General features: G+C 41.9%; 1 protein-coding gene across 9 annotated transcripts; it reads right to left on the bottom strand.

Moving 5' to 3' along the window:
• Nucleotides 1-855: 855 nt before the first annotated feature.
• On the bottom strand, nt 856-11,000 carry cyb561a3a (cytochrome b561 family, member A3a). Of its 9 annotated transcripts, none has more exons than XM_086207117.1 (7): nt 10,906-11,000; nt 9,186-9,295; nt 8,655-8,859; nt 1,693-1,901; nt 1,437-1,591; nt 1,193-1,361; nt 857-1,121 (listed from the first exon to the last, which is right to left on the bottom strand). In XM_086207117.1, exons 2-7 carry the CDS (start codon nt 9,282-9,284, stop codon nt 1,095-1,097), a joined length of 864 nt encoding a protein of 287 aa, XP_086063243.1. In that variant the 5' UTR covers nt 9,285-9,295; nt 10,906-11,000; the 3' UTR covers nt 857-1,094. The 9 variants fall into 9 exon arrangements, with proteins under 9 accessions (XP_086063250.1, XP_086063249.1, XP_086063248.1 ...); XM_086207116.1 differs by lacking the exon at nt 10,906-11,000 and adding an exon at nt 9,790-9,860; XM_086207119.1 differs by lacking the exon at nt 10,906-11,000 and adding an exon at nt 9,723-9,772.
• Between the last annotated feature and the right edge of the window lie 6,370 nt (nt 11,001-17,370).

The following is a 17,370-nucleotide window of genomic DNA, read 5'->3' as shown; positions in this document are numbered from 1 at the left end:
GTGTACATCATTTGATAAATGAGTACATTTTCTCCCTGGTGCAGTGAAACTGAGCAAAGAACAAAAACACCTACAGTGAAAAACACATGCTTGTTTTTTTTTACTTGAACCAGTAACTGAGACCATAGATCTATGGGGTCTGAGGTTTGAGGTACACGTTCGCTTAAATTTAGGTTTTAATAATCACTTTACTTGGGAGAACTGTGCCTCGACTCCCCAGACATTTCTTAAGGACAAACATGCATCTATGAAATGTTGACCTCTATTTGACCCCACTCACCAATTTGTCCTTGGCTCTATTTCAACAGGTAAAGCAGCACTGAAGTCTAACAGTCATGCTGGCCAATCTCTTTGTCCTCCACTGCTCTCTGGCAGCGGCTGACTTGTCAATCAAGTTAACAAGTTATAGTGTCAATTTCTTTGACTCCTCACTGCTGCCACCTAGTGTCAATCAAGACACAACACACTTTTTCTCAATCTTCCATGAGGCAAAGACAACACCACCAAGGTTACCACATCCTCCAGGTTTCATCTATTGTGTTGGGTAAATATTCTTCCCATTTCACTCTTGGTGCTTGCAGCATCAGTGGATCTCATACTTGGAGACACAGATGGCATCAAAGAGAGACTGATTCCTGTGATGCCAAGATGTCCCAGAGCCTGAGTTACGGCCTCGGTCATCACAGGAAAGATATGACAAATGTTGTACCATTCAATTCAATTATTATTGGCCAGGTAATCATAAACCAAGTTAGACATTTAAATGTTTAATTTTTTTCACAACATTTATTAACATGTTTTGTTTGTTTTTCTGTCAATATTAAACTGTTTTAACAAAATCTTTGGGTGCTGTCTGGTATTAACGGACCAATGGTCAAATCTTGAGTGTAAAACAACGAGGAAAAAAATTTCAGCTTTAAACATTTTTATTCTTTGGAAAAAACAAAACAAAAGCAACTTTAAATACAATCTAAAATAAATATTAACATGTGAAACAGATCATTTATTCGTGACTGAATAGTAAAACGGTGAAGCCACTGGAGATCTGTGACGGCTGAACGGATTTGGTTCGTTGTGCTGGGCAGAGATGTCCTTCATTCATTTTCATCTTGAAGCAGTGGCTGAAGATTAGAGCACATAATGAGTACTTAAGGATTAATATGACATTAAATTCTTGCGCTGACATTCTCACCGAGTAAGTCATATCCTCGGGCCGAGAGTCCGGTCTCTGCCATTTATGATTGGACAAAATCCTGAAGACAACGAGGCCAAAAGCTACAATCAAGACTCCTAATAAATTTCCCAACACAGCTTCAGGTGGTAGTTTGGCGTATGGCAGCGACCCGTTGGTGTTTCCTTTCCTAAGGCACAAAAAAATCTCTATGAAAAAAGAAACTGTCATGTTATTCATCAAATAACACAGAAAACACACTCACAGAACAAAGAAGAGTTTTTCATTAATGCCAGAGATGCAGGCAGCAATGGTGAGTGAGAGTATAACACCTCCCATCCACACATGGAGGGGTTTCAGGAGCTGTCGTAGTGATAGTGGGGAGCACGGCAGGAGGAAGCCAGTCACACCCATCACCCACTGGACAGAAGACAGACAACAAGAGCAAACAAACCAAAGCTCAAACAACATCTGCTCATCTTCCTGCACTTGTGTCAGTAAGTGATGGTGCTGACGTGAACCTGTATGGCGAATAGAGCCGTAGCAGCAATGCCGATCCAGCTGTGCAGGGAGTAGAGGTTGGGGATGTTGTTGGCGTTGTGGTTGCCAAACACAGCACAAAGTCCAATGATTGACAAGATCAGTGCAAGGAGCATCAGTGCACCGTGCAGCAGCTTCCAGGGGAGTTTATTCTGACCCCAGGTCAGAGGGATGCGGTACACCACAGCTCCTTCAAGGGGAAACAGACCACAACATTCAGTATTACTGTCTAAAATTAGATTTTTTTCTAGATCACACAGCTTAATGTAAAAATATGAAGTTTTATTTCTGCCACCATTTAAGATGCGTCTATCTTGTGAGGATTGAGAACAACTATAAACGGTAAAAGGCTGATTGATTCCACACACTGATAAACTTCCATACACGAGAGATACCACACAGGTGATCCGTATGTGACACTTTTATCACAAATATCTGAATGGGTTTGTATGAGTTTATGGAGCTAAACAATAATTACTTGGCGGCATGGCTTGGAAGTAGCATGGCCACATAGCAACCTAAGGGTCGCTGGTTCGATCCTCACTTCCTTCCGCGACCATGTGGAAGTGTCCCTGAGCAAGATACTGAGCCCCTAATTGCTCCTGATGGCCCTGCAACAAACTGGCGACCCATCCAGGGTGAACCTCGCCTCTCAGCCAATGTCAGCTGGGATAGGCTCCTGTTGCATTTACTCCCACTGTTGAATGCGGAATAAGTGGGACAAAACTGAAGAAACGCTGAGTTTACCAAGTCATGATTTACACTGGTAGCAGAGGATGGTTAGAAGATGGCTGCAAACTACAGAGTACCGCCGAAATTTGACAAAGCCAGACTGTACGAATGTTGGAAAAATGAAGTCAACATATGGAGAGGAGTTACAGAACTCGACAAAAAGAAACAAGCCCTGGCTGTTGCTTTGGGGCTCGAAGGAAGAGCCAAGGAGATTGCCATGGAAATACCAGCAGAAGAGTTGGACAACGATAATGGTATGGCGACGTTGTTGGAGAAACTGGATAGTGTTTTCCAGCCAGAAGAAAAGGACCGCGTTTACGAAGCGTATTCACATGTCGACCGTTTAACGAAAGACAGTTCCGTGTCAATGGGGGACTACATTATTGACTTTGAGCAGCGATACAATCGCATGAAGAAGTATAACATGTTGTTCCCCAACGCTGTGTTAGCATTCAAATTGCTGGATACAGCCTGCCTTGATGAAAAAAAACAGACAGCTCGCACTGACGGCATGTCTTGATCTTAAGTTCTCATGAAGTCACCGCTAAATGCATTTTTGCCGGCAGCGCGCCTGGCACGTTAAACAGAATACAGTTAAATCAAGATGCAGCTTTCTTCACAGAACAGAGACAAGGAGAGGGAAGACGAAACAGGACATTTCAAAATGACAAAAAGACACCGTTACCGGGTACTAACCCACTGGATAAATTCGGTAAGCAATCAAAATATGCTGTGTGCCAAAGCACGTTTCATTGGGCCAGAGACTGTCCTCACAAAAAGACTGAACAACTAAGAATAACTGAAGAAGAAGATGTGGAGGAAGTTAACATCACATTGTTGACAAATAATCCCATGTCTGACACTGAGATTTTCATAACTGAGTCCCTTGGGTCAGCCATCGTAGACACTGCATGCACTCGCACTGTATGTGGGGAGAAGTGGCTTGACAGCTATGTAAATGGTCTCAGTACACAACAGACAAACAAGCTAAAGAAGACTGAAGTGCACAGTTGCAGACCTTTTCGCTTTGGTGATGGCAATTTGGTATATTCCAACAGAAAAGTGAACCTACCTGCCAAGATTGGACAAGCAAAATGTCACATTGAGACAGAAGTGGTTAATGTTGACATCCCACTGCTGCTGAGTAAAGCGACTCAAAAGAGACGGAACTGTTTTGGACATGCAAAATGACAGAGCAGTGATGTTTAAGCATCAGATACCTCTTGAGTTCACTTGCTCAGGACACTACTGTGTGGACATTAGAGACAACGACAACACAAGGAGACAGGCGGGGCATGGTGAGACGCCTGCAGTGACAGATGAAGTGCTGACAGTGACAGAAAACATGTTGCCAGGTGAGAAGCGCAAAGTCCTTCTTAAGCTTCACAAGCAGTTTGGTCACGCATCCGCAGACAGACTGCAGGGGCTAATCTAAAGCTCTGGAAACAGAGACAAAGACTGTTTTGCCATTCTACAAAAAATAGTACAGGACTGTGATATGTGTCAGAGATACAGCAAGACAAAGCCGAAACCAGCTGTTGGTCTGTCTCTAGCTTCGGAGTATAATGAAACTGTAGCAGTGGATCTATACGAGTTGGAGCCAGGAATTTGGTACCTACATGTAATCGACCAGTTCACACGCTTCAGCGCGGGAAGCACTGTGAGAACAAAAAGGGCTTCTGCAATTGTCAGTGGTTATGGCCGTCCTCGTAATTGGCTCCATGACAACAGTGGGGAGTTCAATAACGAGGAGTTCAGAGACATGTCAGAAAACTTCAACATCGAGACGAGGACAACAGCAGCATACAGTCCCTGGAGCAACGGCCTGTTGGAAAGACACAATCAGACTCTCACCGACATCATTTTGAAGGTGAGAAAGGAAAATGGATGTGACTGGGACACTGCTTTAGACTGGGCCCTTACGGCTAAAAACTGTATGCACAGTGTTCATGGTTAGAGCCGACACCAACTTGTATTTGGTCAGAATCCCAACCTTCCCTCGGTATTAATTGATAAGCCACCTGCACTGGAGGGCACTACTATGAGTGCTAGAGCGGGCCAACACATATCAGCGTTGCATGCTTCTAGGAAAGCTTTCACTGAATCTGAATGCTCAGAGAGGATCAGAAGGGCATTACGTAGACAGCTCAGATCCACAGATGAAAAATATGAAACAGGAGACAAAGTCTATTATAAATGAGCTGATAGTGCAGAGTGGAAGGGACCAGGGGTAGTTATTGGTCAAGATTGAGCTGTAGTATTTGTGAGACATGGTGGCATTCTTGTTAGAGTGCACCACTTAAGGCTTAAAAAAGTTCACCCAAATGAACAAGATGAAGTGGTTCACAATGATGAAAACAGAAGTGTCAACAGAGCCACATGTAGCTCATGAGGTGAAAGCAATATTGACACTGACAATGTGCAGGAGGGGCAGCAGGTACATTTGTGAATCAAAATGGTGTGAGTCCAACTGAAATGGAGCACAATGTCAATGATGACAATACTGGTCTTTCTCAAAATGTAAAATTGAAAACAGGACAGACTGTAACTTTTGTGAAAAGAGATGAACATGTTTCATGTCAAGCCAAAGTTCTAGGCAGAGCAGGCAAAAGCCACAGGAGATTACAAACATTGGTGTAACCTGCAGCACGTTGAAAATGATGGGAGTCATGGTCAAAAAGAGTCAGTTGATCTGTCACATGCTGATAATCTCAACACTGAACCAGAGGTCTGGGACGCTGATGTACTCATAACAAAAGACGTATCATTTGATGCAGCAAAACAAGAAGAGGTAACAAACTGGAAAAATAGTGGTGTTTTAGAAGAGGTTGAGGATGCAGGTCAAGAGGGTGTCTCCACTCGATGGGTTTGTAGCCTAAAAGAAACAGATAAGGGCATTGTGCCTAAAGCTAGACTTGTGGCCAGAGGTTTCGAAGAGCTTAATATTCAACAGCTACAGAAAGATTCTCCAACATGCGCCTCTGAATCTCTAAGATTATTGTTAACTGTGATTTGTCAAAATAAGTGGAAAGCCCATTCTATGGACATCAAACCTGCATTCTTGCAGGGCATGGAGTTGTCAAGGGTTATACATGTACGCCCACCCCCAGAAGCAGACAGCAAAGTGGTTCTATGGAAACTAAAGAAATGTGTATATGGTCTCGCTGATGCATCACTTTATTGGTACAATAGGGTGAAAGAAATTATGTTTGGCACAGGTGGTCAAGTGTCACAAGTGGATCCTGCAGTGTAACTGATGTGATTCCTCAACTGAAGTCTGCGATCCATGTGGGACGTGAAGAACATGAGAACTTTTGCTATGTTGGGATGGATATTGCCACTGTTAATGGTGTAATAGAGATGTATCAACAAAGCTCCATTGAAAACATGCAACCCATTCAAATGACACCGGCACGTGCTATGCAAAGAGATGCACTTCTTAGTGAAACAGAAAAAGAGCAGCTGAGGTCGAAAATAGGACAAATACTATGGGTGGCAAAACAAACAAGACCTGATGTCATGTTTGATGCTTGTATTCTGGCATCTATCCTGAAAAATGCTACTGTGCAGTCAATTCATGATGCTAATAAGGTGATTCGGAAACTTACAGCTGAAAAGTTTACTCTGAAATTCCAACATTTGGGTAATAATGATGCTTTCAACTTGACTGTTTTCAGCGATGCATCCCTGGGGAATTTGCCGGATGGAGCTACACAAGGGGGAACATTGATCACACTCATGGGGGAGAATGGGACATTTTCTCCTCTTTGCTGGCAATCTAAGAGGATCAGGCGTGTGGTAAGGAGTACCCTTGAAGGAGAGACTCTTGCCATGTCAGATGGAATAGACAATGCAATCTTCCTTGCCGCTCTCTTTTCTGAGCTCACTACTGGAACTGTTGATCTAAATACTCCTGCGTTGGTCTGTGTTACAGACAATCATTCCCTCAACGATGCCCTCAAGTCTACACAACAAGTAACGGAGAAGAGACTTCGGTTGGACATAAGTGGCATCAAAGAGCTCATACAGAGCAGGAAAATCCAGAAGGTGCTACGGTCAATGACAAAAGCACAGCTCGCTGATTGTTTAACAAAAAAGGGAGCATCATCTCTGGTGCTCTTGAAAGCACTCAGTGAAGGACTATGGAACCCAGCCTAAGTGTTTGTGTGATTGTACTAAAGAATTATAATTGGGTTTTTTTGTTTTGGTTTCTCTGTAATGCACTTTCTTTATGCACCTTGTTTATGGGATGCCTGTTCCTTTTATTTTTAAAGAAAATAGGGGAGATTGTTAACTTGTGATGTTCCTATATTGCACTCACTACGGTACCGGCTACTGTGGGTTATGCGCATGCAAAGGGAGGACGGAAGTGTGTGACGAAGGAAAATGGAGGGAGGTTGTTGCTGTTTTACTCCCACTGCTGAATGCGGAATAAACGGGACAAAACTGAAGAAACGTTGTGTTTACTAAGTCATGATATACAGCTCCAGCCCCCCCCCCCCACACACACACACACACACAACCCTTAACAGATAAGTGGAATAGAAAATGGATGGATGGATGTAATTACTATGGTATTTGAGTCAGTAATATGAGAATCCCAATGGAATAAAGATATGACCAAGTAATTCATATTTACAAGCAGAACCTGGAGGAAGATTAAACTTTTATGGTTACTGACACCAGTTGGACCAAACCATCACATCAGTTTATCAGCAGAGAGGAAAGAAAGAAAGAAAGAAAGAAATGGAGGAAATAAACAGAAAAAAACAAATCATCTGATGCACTGAATGTTTCATAATGGATAAAGGGGCGTACACTTACACCTGTCACATATTTAGTTTTATCACCAATACTTCAACAATGCTTGTGCAGCCAGCTAAAAAAAAAAAAGGCCAAGGAAGCCCGTATGGATCCAGAATCAGCTGTGCTAGCAAAGTACCAGCAAGTACATAAATAACTGTACTCAGCTCAGCGTCATCCAAAAAGTTTTGGGTGTTCTTGAAAGGCAGAAGAGAGCATTGTGAAGCTCAGGGGAGTATTTATAGACACTGTCAGGACAGACTCACGCAGGCTAACAACAAACCAAACCAGCTGGCACTTCTGAATGTATGAATCGTCCTCATAATGCCTGTGACAGCAATCAGCTGGATCCTGGTCAGAATGCAGACGCAGTTTTTCTTTTTTGTCTGTTTCTTACTATTGAAACATGATAAAATAATCACAAAATTGTGTAAACATAAAGATATGTTTTCTTTACATTCATTTTTCATCATTTCATTTGCTGATTACTCTCCAATGATTTCCTAATTCATTAATAAATCACAAATGCGACCCTCAGTGACATGTTTTGTACAGTGTTACTTGTCAAACTTCTCCAAATACGACGAGTTCATCTGCTAGAAGTACAATTTATCAAAAGTGGGAGGTTCTTTCAGTAATGTTATTTTAGTCCCTGAGGTGGTTTACCTCTGGAGACCAGAATCACTCTCTAGGTTATTGTTAAATCAGTTTACTAGTTACCAGAACTTTACCAAGCAGTCAGATCAGATCCACATTAACAATACATAAAAAAAGAAACTGAGAAATCCATGTCAAAATTGACATGCACGAACAACTAAAAGAAATGATAGGTTATGTATTCATATGAAACTAGAGTATTCATTGGAGAAGAGGGGTTTTTTTTTCCTCTGTTGATGCTTTCCTTAATTTCCTGTCTGTCTTTAAAAAAAAAAAAAATTTCAGACAATTTTCCAAGCCTTTTTACAATTCCTCAACTCTTCCAGGTCTTTTAGGATTGTATGACAGACAAAAACCCAACTAATCCCTGTAATTGACTTCTCTTAACCCAAAGAATCCAGTGGTGTTTGCTTTTAGGGAAGCATTCTGGCCATAAATGACATTTGAAAAGGCTTAAAAATAAAAAAAAAATGAACCACATTGACGAGGTAATTTAAAATTTGCATTAAAATGTGTCTCATATCGTGAATAAAACCATGACATTCATACCAGATGTTAACATGTTTCTTCAGTGGCCTCATTGAACTGCATAGTTTGTGCAGGAATGTTCAAAGGTCTACAAGACATTTATGCATGTGTAATGACGTAGCAAATTATGAGCAGGGCCTTTACACCTGTAACATGTGATTAAATTGGAGAAGTGAAAAAAGAAATGAAACTCTGTATGATCTAAAATTGATAAGAGGCTCACCAATGCCGTACACCACCACAAGACCAGCCACCATCAAAACAGGGTGCCAGTTGAACTGATGGGATGAGCCATCCCAGGCAAAGCCGCCACGCCACCGGCTGTTCCACAAACACACACACACCACACAGGCCAGGCCCAGTCCCAGGCACAAGAGGTAGCATAGGTAGAAGCTAATAAGGGACCTCATCCTGAAGAGATCTGTACCCTAAAGGGGAGGAGAAAGAGAAAGAAAAGGTTGCATGGCAAAATGCTGTTTGAGAAGATATTCTAACTTTAAACATCTGGGTCACAATTCAGTGAGCTAAAATGAGTTTGATCATAAACAATGCCATTTGACAACATTTACATCAGCATCCAAGTGAATAAATATCCAGCTAATAAGAGTGTCCCCCAGCGTTGCCTTACCTGCTCCCCTGCAACCGGCTCACTGACTGGCTCACTTCCTACTCTCTACAACTGAGCGTCACACACACATCAACTCGTGATCTGGCCCGGTCAATTATTAAATGCTGCACTGGTATTTGCTCTCACTTCGTGTTTCTTTTTTTCCGGTGTCTCGGTTCCACATTTAGCAGTATTGAGTTGGTTGAGGGGGAGGCTGTGAGGACGAGAAGAGACAACAGGCTGCATCTGCTGCTCTCCTGTAGGTCAGGCGGAAAGATGGAAATTATGACACATTATGTACAACAAATACAAAAAGCTGAAAACTTTTCTGCTGTTTTTTTTTTTTTTAAATTTCTTTATTTGACGTGTGGTGAACTTTAAATACTGGACAGCAGTGTGGCGGATCATCAGTTTGAGAAGTCGTTGACGCTTTTGAGAAATTGGCTACCTACTTGTTCAAGAGGATTTCAAAAAAGTGTATAGCTCACCGAATTAAAGAGCATCATTAAAGGTACCATTAAAGGTATTCACTCTTGTTGAACACTTGTTACCTTTACTCTTTACACGAAGACAATTATTTTGAATGTTTTCAGAACGACGTCTTGCCTCATGTCCCCCCCCCCCCCACGTTACGTATTGCTTGAAATTCACGGTTTTTTTTTTGCCACACGCCTTGTCGTGTACCTCTTATAAAAAACGCCTCATTTCTCAAATTGACGGCAAAACTCCCAAGAGGAACCGCAGCATTTACCTGTCAGACGTATTCATGTCAGAAAAATACGTAACTTATCCATTTCCTTATCGGCAGCGCAAGGCCTTGTGGGAAATGAGGTGTTTTTAGTTATTAGCGTGTGCGCACGCTGAAGCAGACGTCTGTTCTGGAAGAAAACCTATTTTAGGAAGGCCTGTTGACAAATTTTTGAAAACTGACCTAATAGTGAACTAATAGCGACTTGGATATATCTCATTCCAGAGACTGCACTCTCCAAAGGCAGCATAACTGGTCACCCTCTGTGGGGATGAGCATGGTGGGCAAAATATCAGAAACACCTCTCAACAGAAATCGAGTTCAACACGCCTTCAAATTACAACCCCACAGGTTCAAACATAAATACTTTAACAGCTCTCTGATAACAGGACATGGGGGTTTACCCCCTCCACCAAGAACCAAAAAATTAGCATGTAATATCTCTGGACCCTCCTGAATAAAAGTTGAGAAATAATTTTAACAGTTGATAAACATTTTTGCTGTCAAAACAGGAAGTGCAGCATGTTCTGACAATCAGCCACCAGGTGGCACATTTTCACAAAAAATACTCAATGTCAAAACTAGTTGTATTGTCTTAAAATCCTTTTCAATGGTTCCATTTGTGTCACTTCGTAAATAGCGTACATTTTATTTGATCAAACATATCTATGCCTCGGGAAATGGATGAAAACGCATGATTTACAGCCTCAGCCACTAATATTTGATTACCAAAACATGGAGGAAATTAATTTTTGTACATGACTGTTCAAACTATTTTAGATATATTAAGTGATACATCCCCCCATTCACTTTCTATCGTCGCTTATCCTGATCAAGGGTTGCGAGGGGGCTGAAACCTATCCCAGTAGTTTTCAGACAAGAGATACGGTCCTCCCTGAGTTAACAAACTATCGCAGGGCCAGCACATACAGACAGACAACCTTTCACACTCACAGTCACACCTACGGTCAATTTAGAGTATCCAATCAGCCTAGTCCCCCATTACATGTCTTTGGAGTGTGGGAGGAATCCAGAGTACCTGGACGCAACCCACGCAGGTACAGGGAGAACATGCAGACTCCACACAGAAAGATCCCGTGCCCGAGCCGGGACTCTTACCCGGAGCCTTCTTGCTGTGAGGCAACAGTGCTGACCACTGCACCACCGAGACGCCGAGTTCCAAACACTAGTCACATGAGGAGCCTCGAGTGCCCTCTGGTGGGCTAAAAAATCCTTACAAGTTATTACTCCGTTTTTATGAGAAATATTATTTTAATAAAGTTGTACAAAGTTTAAAAAATATGGTAGGAACTATATGCTCAAAAAACATTAAGTTATTCTCTTAAATATCAAAGTTTGAGACTCTAATCGGTAACACTGGGCTGTAGAGGTGAATAATGGAAGACCAATACAATTTTAAAGAACCCGGTTGTTTTTATTTTACATACTTAATTCCATAAAATATGTTCATGCTAGTACAGTATTAAGAATACTGATATGACTACTACTAGCACCAATGCTAATATTGCTACTGGGTGCCAGCTTGAGGCTCTTCAGCTCTGGAGCCTTCTCCAGCAGCACCAGACAAGAGGTTGAGTGGATGTTGTCCACATCTATAGTATTCACAATATCTATGCAGTCAGTCTCTCTTGGAGGAGCTGCCCACAGCCACTTTTGTGTTACAGCTTTCTTGCTGGCAGCTAGCTGCATCTTGAACAGATACCTGTCTTGAACTAAAAGATAAGCTGTGATATTTCCCAGATAGATTGCAGGAAAGGAGCAGTCAATTCCAACACCAAAGATCTTCTGTATCACCCATGTTAGCCCTTGCCAGTATGACTGAATGACTGGACACCCCCAAAATACATGGGGATGGCCTGCCAGCTGTTCTCTGCAACTCCTCCAACACAGACCCCCTCCCATCTCCCCCATCTGCACACTTTTTAGCTCAGGCATTATAAAATAGCTAATCAAATTCCTCCAACAGAATTCTTCAGAGACCAGAACTGCTAGAGGTAGACTGCACAGAGTACATGTACAACCAGTCCACCTCCGTAATGACCAGTCCACATTCCTTTTCCCATTTTAATCAAATCTTATTTGTTGAATGTTTCTTATTGGATTGAATACATAAATACAATTTTGACACAAGTTTCCTATTTCCCTTATTTTTATACATGCCTTCAAATATGTCAGTCAGAGTGGTATCATATTTCTCTGTAGACTTTACCCAATTTCCCCACTGAGGGATAGATAAAGGTTTATCTTATCTTATCTTATCTTATCTCAGCATTAAAATAAGTCCCAGTTTGGAAATACCTTAAAAAGTCAGACTTTTCTAAATCGTATGTAACAGAGAGTTTCTGAAAACTGTCAAATTCACCTTCTGATGAAACAGAGCAGTAGGAAGTGACACCAATTCTATAACAATACTTAAACCCACCGGTAACTTTTTTTTTTTTTTTTTTTGGGAGATTTGGCACTATAAAAATTAAACTGACTTGACAGTCAGACAGAGAAAGAGAGAGAGTGTGGGACGAGGTCTGCTTGACTGACTGCAGAGATTTTTGATCTTTCAGCTCCACCTGGAGGCAGCACAGCATTAATCACGCTCCTCTCCGCTCCAGGAGAAGTGTGTGTCTCTGCTGTACGGTGGCGGGACCCGGGAGAGAAAGGTGGAAATTCAGGGTTTTTTTTTTTGGATTACGTCTGACCTTTTTAGGGAAACATCAGAGTTTATGTTGTTTGTGGTGGCTGTTCCAGAATTTGTACCACTGCCTCAAACTAAAACACAAAAAATTTGGCACTGACATCTTCAAAATAAAATCCAACTGGAGCATTTTTAGGCTTAAAAAAAAAAAAAAAGACATGGTATGCCATTCAAGAAGTGTAATGCAGGACCACTAACATCCAAAGACAATGTACTGACAAAAGATAATGACATCATTAAAAACACATTTACCATTATCATTGAGAGCTGATTTTATCTGGTACACTTTGCAATAAAATTAGTGGGCTGCCAAAAAGAAAAATGATGACTTCATTATTTTGGCAGCTTTCTTTGTTTGGTAAAATGTAGTGTGTAATTTGATTAATATCGAATATTAGAGTGCTCAAAACTAGTGTTTAACCCAGGGATGTTGATGAAAAGGACACATGATTTAAGTATAAGGCCTCTATTATCATCATCCATCCATTTTCTACTGCTCATCCTGTTAAGAGTCATGGGGGGAGCTTGATCCTATCCCAGCAGCCTTTGGGAGAGGGGTGGGGGGTGGGGGGTTCACCCTGGACAGGTCGCCAGTCCATCACAGGGCCAACACATAGAGACAGACAACCATTCACACTCACAGTCACACCTACAGTCAATTTAGAGAATCAATCAGCCTCGTCCCCTCTTGATGTCTTTGGACGGTGGGAGGAAGCCAGAGTACCAGAGAGAACCCACACAGGAACAGGGAGAACATGGAGACTCCACACAGAAAGACCTCGTGCCCGAGCCGGGACACAAACCAGGAACCTTCTCGCTGTGAGGCGACAGTGTTAACCACTACACCATTGTGCCATCCTGGCTTAAATCAGTGTTTCAGAAGTGGTCCCATGAGGAGCCTCGAGTGCCCTTTAGTGGGCTGAAAAATCCTTTCAAGTTATGACTCCATTTTTATGAGAAATATTATTTTAGTGAAGTTGTACAAAGTTAAAAAAAATTGGTAGGAACTATATGCTCAAAAAACATTAAGTTATTATCTTAAATATCAAAGTTTGAGACTCCAACTGGTAACACTGGGCTGTAGAGGTGAATAATGGAAGACCAATACAATTTTAAAGAACCCGGTTGTTTTTATTTTACATACTTAATTCCAGGGATGTTAGTAGGTATCATTAATGCACTTGCAATAGTGCCTCTACTGACTTGAGGCACTTTGCCTGGTAACTGTTCCAATGTTCTAGTCATTCTAAAATGTCCAATTTTGGTTTATCTTACATCTTCCTTCGAAAATGGATAACTTTTCATCAATTGTGAGTGTGACCAGTCCTATGTTCTGTAGAGCATAAGATCACTACGGAGCTGGGAGTTAATCTTTCGGCCCTGATGCTTTGATGCCGGCTCAGCCAGGGTCCTAGCCTGTCCTGCAGGTGTCCCAGCTCTTCTGTATAAATGAGATAAATGCGTGACTGGGTCTTGTAACCCAGGTGGCACGCATATACTTTATATTTAGAAATTTAAGGAGGAGGCAATTATGTTTCAAAACAAAAAGAGAGGCAGTGAGCCACACACGCCACATACATGGATTCACAAGTAAAGAGCAAAATAATTTGGGATTTTCCTTTTAAAGGGCCAGGAACAAGAACAAGTAGTATTGTGAGGGGAAAGGTTGAGAACCCCTGGTGTAGAAAAGCAAGTACTTCCATTTCTCAGGATTTTCCCACTGTGTGTGCTCACTCCAGTTTGATCCAGGTGAGATACCATCAGCCTCACGCTGGAAGTGCCTGCTGCCAACTACTGACCTAATTCAAAAGAGCATGGCGATCCCAAAGGAAGGAATCTGCAAGAGTGGTAGGAGAAGGAGAGGCCACATAGAGATGTATTTGATGGACAAGATGAAATGACCAAAGAATAGAGTTTACTGCAAGTGTGGTGTGGCATGATGGAGCTTTTTGGGTGCTAGACAACCCAAAAATGTTGATCTGGAGCTGTTTATGATTAAGCTCACCATCCAGTATGTCAACTGAACCTGTTTACAGGGACAGTAGAGACAAAGATTTTGGGCAGATTCTTAAAGCTGGGTCAAAGGAAGTTGTCGTTTCCAATCGACTTTTGGTCATGGGATCCATAACGATGCAAACTTTCAGGATGCCGTACACAAAAATACATCTCTTCTCCAGAACTCTTTAAGAAAAAATCTGCTGCATCATACATACCATGCACAACAATATACTATATACAAATTTATGATGATGTAATGAGAGGATGATTCAGTATTTGAAGATACATAAAATGAATATGTGGGAAAACTATCATAACTTTTATCGATTCTTATCAATTTGCATGTTTGCTAATTTACAATTTGCAAAAATTTACATATGCAAATTAACTATTCCCCCCCCCCCCCCCCCCAGTCTGAATCCCATCCTCACAGACTATAACTGCGATCCTGCTGGGTTTCCCACTGACCAAGACATTTCGGTTGTGATGCATCAGAATAAGTGAAACGAACAATTCTGTCATGAAGCAAATTGGATGAGGTGAGACTCCAATCTGTGATGTCATACTGATCTACAGTGTGGAGCCACTATGTTGGCGATATATACTGAATTCTCTCCCTCTGACCTTTTCTCCTTTTCAAATTTATTGTCTGCAGAGTTTTACATCAGTCGAGCAAATTCTCATGAAGAAATCTCCATTTGTTTCTGGCAAAGGTGGCAGTATATAAAGTCTTTTATTTCTCTTCATCATGTAGAGCTTGATTGTACTCTCTCTGGAGTTACCACGTTAATGCCACGGAAGACCAAATGCACTTATTTCCCCTCTCAACACTGATTATTACAACCCTTGATATGAGCACTGACTGACAAGCTGTTTTATCTTCTTACTCGGCCAGAATGGAGCGATCATCATAGCTTTCATCAAAATCAGGCCCTATTCAGTCTAAATTGCACAGAAGTACCCAGCATCCTTTTGGGACAGCACTTACTCAGCAGAGTGGTGACGATAATAAGAGGATGTCTGATTTATTATTCTTACGTGTTAGTACAACGGTCATGTGAGCCGAACCTCGCTGTTCTACATGTAATATGTGTTGTTACAAGGGGCATCTCACTCTCTCATACACACACACACAAACAGAGAGTTTTGGGTCTTTGCCTCCAGTGCCATGAAGTCCTTGGCAGCTGCCGAGAGCCAGTGGCGCTGTTATCATTAAATGGAAATAAATTCTCTGGAGTGGCAGCTGGGCTTCTTGGGGTCTTACCAACAATCACGGGAAACTGCAGGCAAATTGGTCAAATGTGGGGAGGCGATGTGGAAAGTTGCACTTTTCTGTGAGGACTAAAAAATGGGATGCTATCAATTTTCCTTCCTGAGAAGGATGGGTGACAGCGACTGTAGCGACCCATTTGCGTATACGTTTGCGTGTAGGGTGTCTTGTGTGCGAGCCAGTTTTTCTGGCATGCTGTATGAATGTGATCAGATAAAACAGTGGCAAATTTAAGGATTCATTTATATCAAAAAATCAGCAGCTTGCTGTGGTAACTGAACAGCAGGATGATTTGAGAACAGTACCTGCAGAATTCGCCTGTCAACATTAAGTCCTGGTGGGGAAACCAGTTTCAGACGGGGAGCGAGAGCAGGTGTAATGAGAGGCTTCATGGATGATGTTACTGATGTGCTAATGCTTCACTAATGTCCTCAAAAGCACAGATTTGACAGCATGTGGCACATGGGCAAAACAGATAAAAGAACCATTATTATTAGCCCCCATTAGACAGGTCTTTGACTTTTAACATATTTTCCACTGATGCTGCACAGAGTTTAAACTGGAGATGTTGTATTGCTCAGGAGGCAGTGTCGTGTCTGACTTCTCCCGGGCCCGGTTCTGACTTTTACAGTTGTTACATCAGTAATCAAAAAAATCGTATGTAGGTCTAATGGATGCAGAAAAGTCAACTTCAGTGATGCTCACGATAAAACAGCCAGTATTGATTGCAAAGAGTTTTTGCTTCTACAACACTTACAAATCTGAGCCATTCCCGGGCACAAACTGCCCAACATTCTCAAACATTGTTTTTATACTTTTCATAGCTCTCTTAATACTTTGGAGACTCTCGTCTTCTCGCCCCTCCTGGGCTGGTCCGAATCTACTGGAGTCAGCACTTTTGCTGGTGTGTGAGGTGTTCTCCCAAAGACCTCACAGACATCATCTGATCGTCAAAACATAATTAAATGTAATCAGCAACTCAAACACATACACATAAAAATACAAACAACAGGGTTCAGGCAAGGAGGACTCCACAGAGCAGACTCACACAAGCACTAATGTTCTGGCTGGTACATGGTAAGGAAAAGGTATTCAAAAAACACTGGGTGAACTCAGTGGTCAAAAACAGCAATACACAAAAACTGCACTAGAAAATAACTGGATGACTAAAACATGAAACAGTAAACACAGACAGTTACAAACAAACTAACAGAATGTAACAGCCTGAATCCATCTCTGGCCAGAACATGCTGTCAGGGTTCGGGCAGAGAGGTGGCCAAACCCAGACTCACACAAGGACTGAAGTTCAGGTTGTTTATTTGCAGAGGTCGGTTTACGGTAAGGCAATCAGAGAAGGCAAAGGTATCCAAAAAAATGCTAGGCAAAGCAGGTGGTCAAAACCACCAAAACGCTCCACTCGCAAAACACTCAGAGGAAAGGACACTGGAAGACTTTGACAAAGACGGACCGGCAACAAGAGGAAGGAAAGGAAAGTATATATACTCGCAAAGACATGAAGACAATAAGACACAGGTGTGACACAAAAGCGTAATCACAGAAGGAGGAGGGGGAGAGAGTCCCTTGACACTGGTAGATATAAACACAC

Source organism: Aulostomus chinensis, chromosome 6 (assembly GCF_037954235.1).
Source record: "Aulostomus chinensis isolate RoL2024-O1b breed Wild chromosome 6, RoL_Achi_v1.0, whole genome shotgun sequence".
NCBI classification, from domain to species: Eukaryota; Metazoa; Chordata; class Actinopteri; order Syngnathiformes; family Aulostomidae; genus Aulostomus; species Aulostomus chinensis.
The sequence above is the reverse complement of the archived record's forward strand: the minus strand, read 5'-3'. Positions and strand labels throughout refer to the sequence as shown.

Excerpts from the sequence above, each read along its gene's own strand:
- cyb561a3a (XM_086207117.1), bottom strand. The coding sequence starts at position 9,284 with ATGCAGCCTGTTGTCTCTTCTCGTCCTCACAGCCTCCCCCTCAACCAA. Across the intron at positions 8,860-9,185 it reads CGGAAAAAAAGAAACACGAA|GGTACAGATCTCTTCAGGAT; the intron begins GTGAGAGCAAAT and ends CCTCCCCTTTAG. Across the intron at positions 1,902-8,654 it reads TGTGGTGGTGTACGGCATTG|GAGCTGTGGTGTACCGCATC; the intron begins GTGAGCCTCTTA and ends TTCCCCTTGAAG.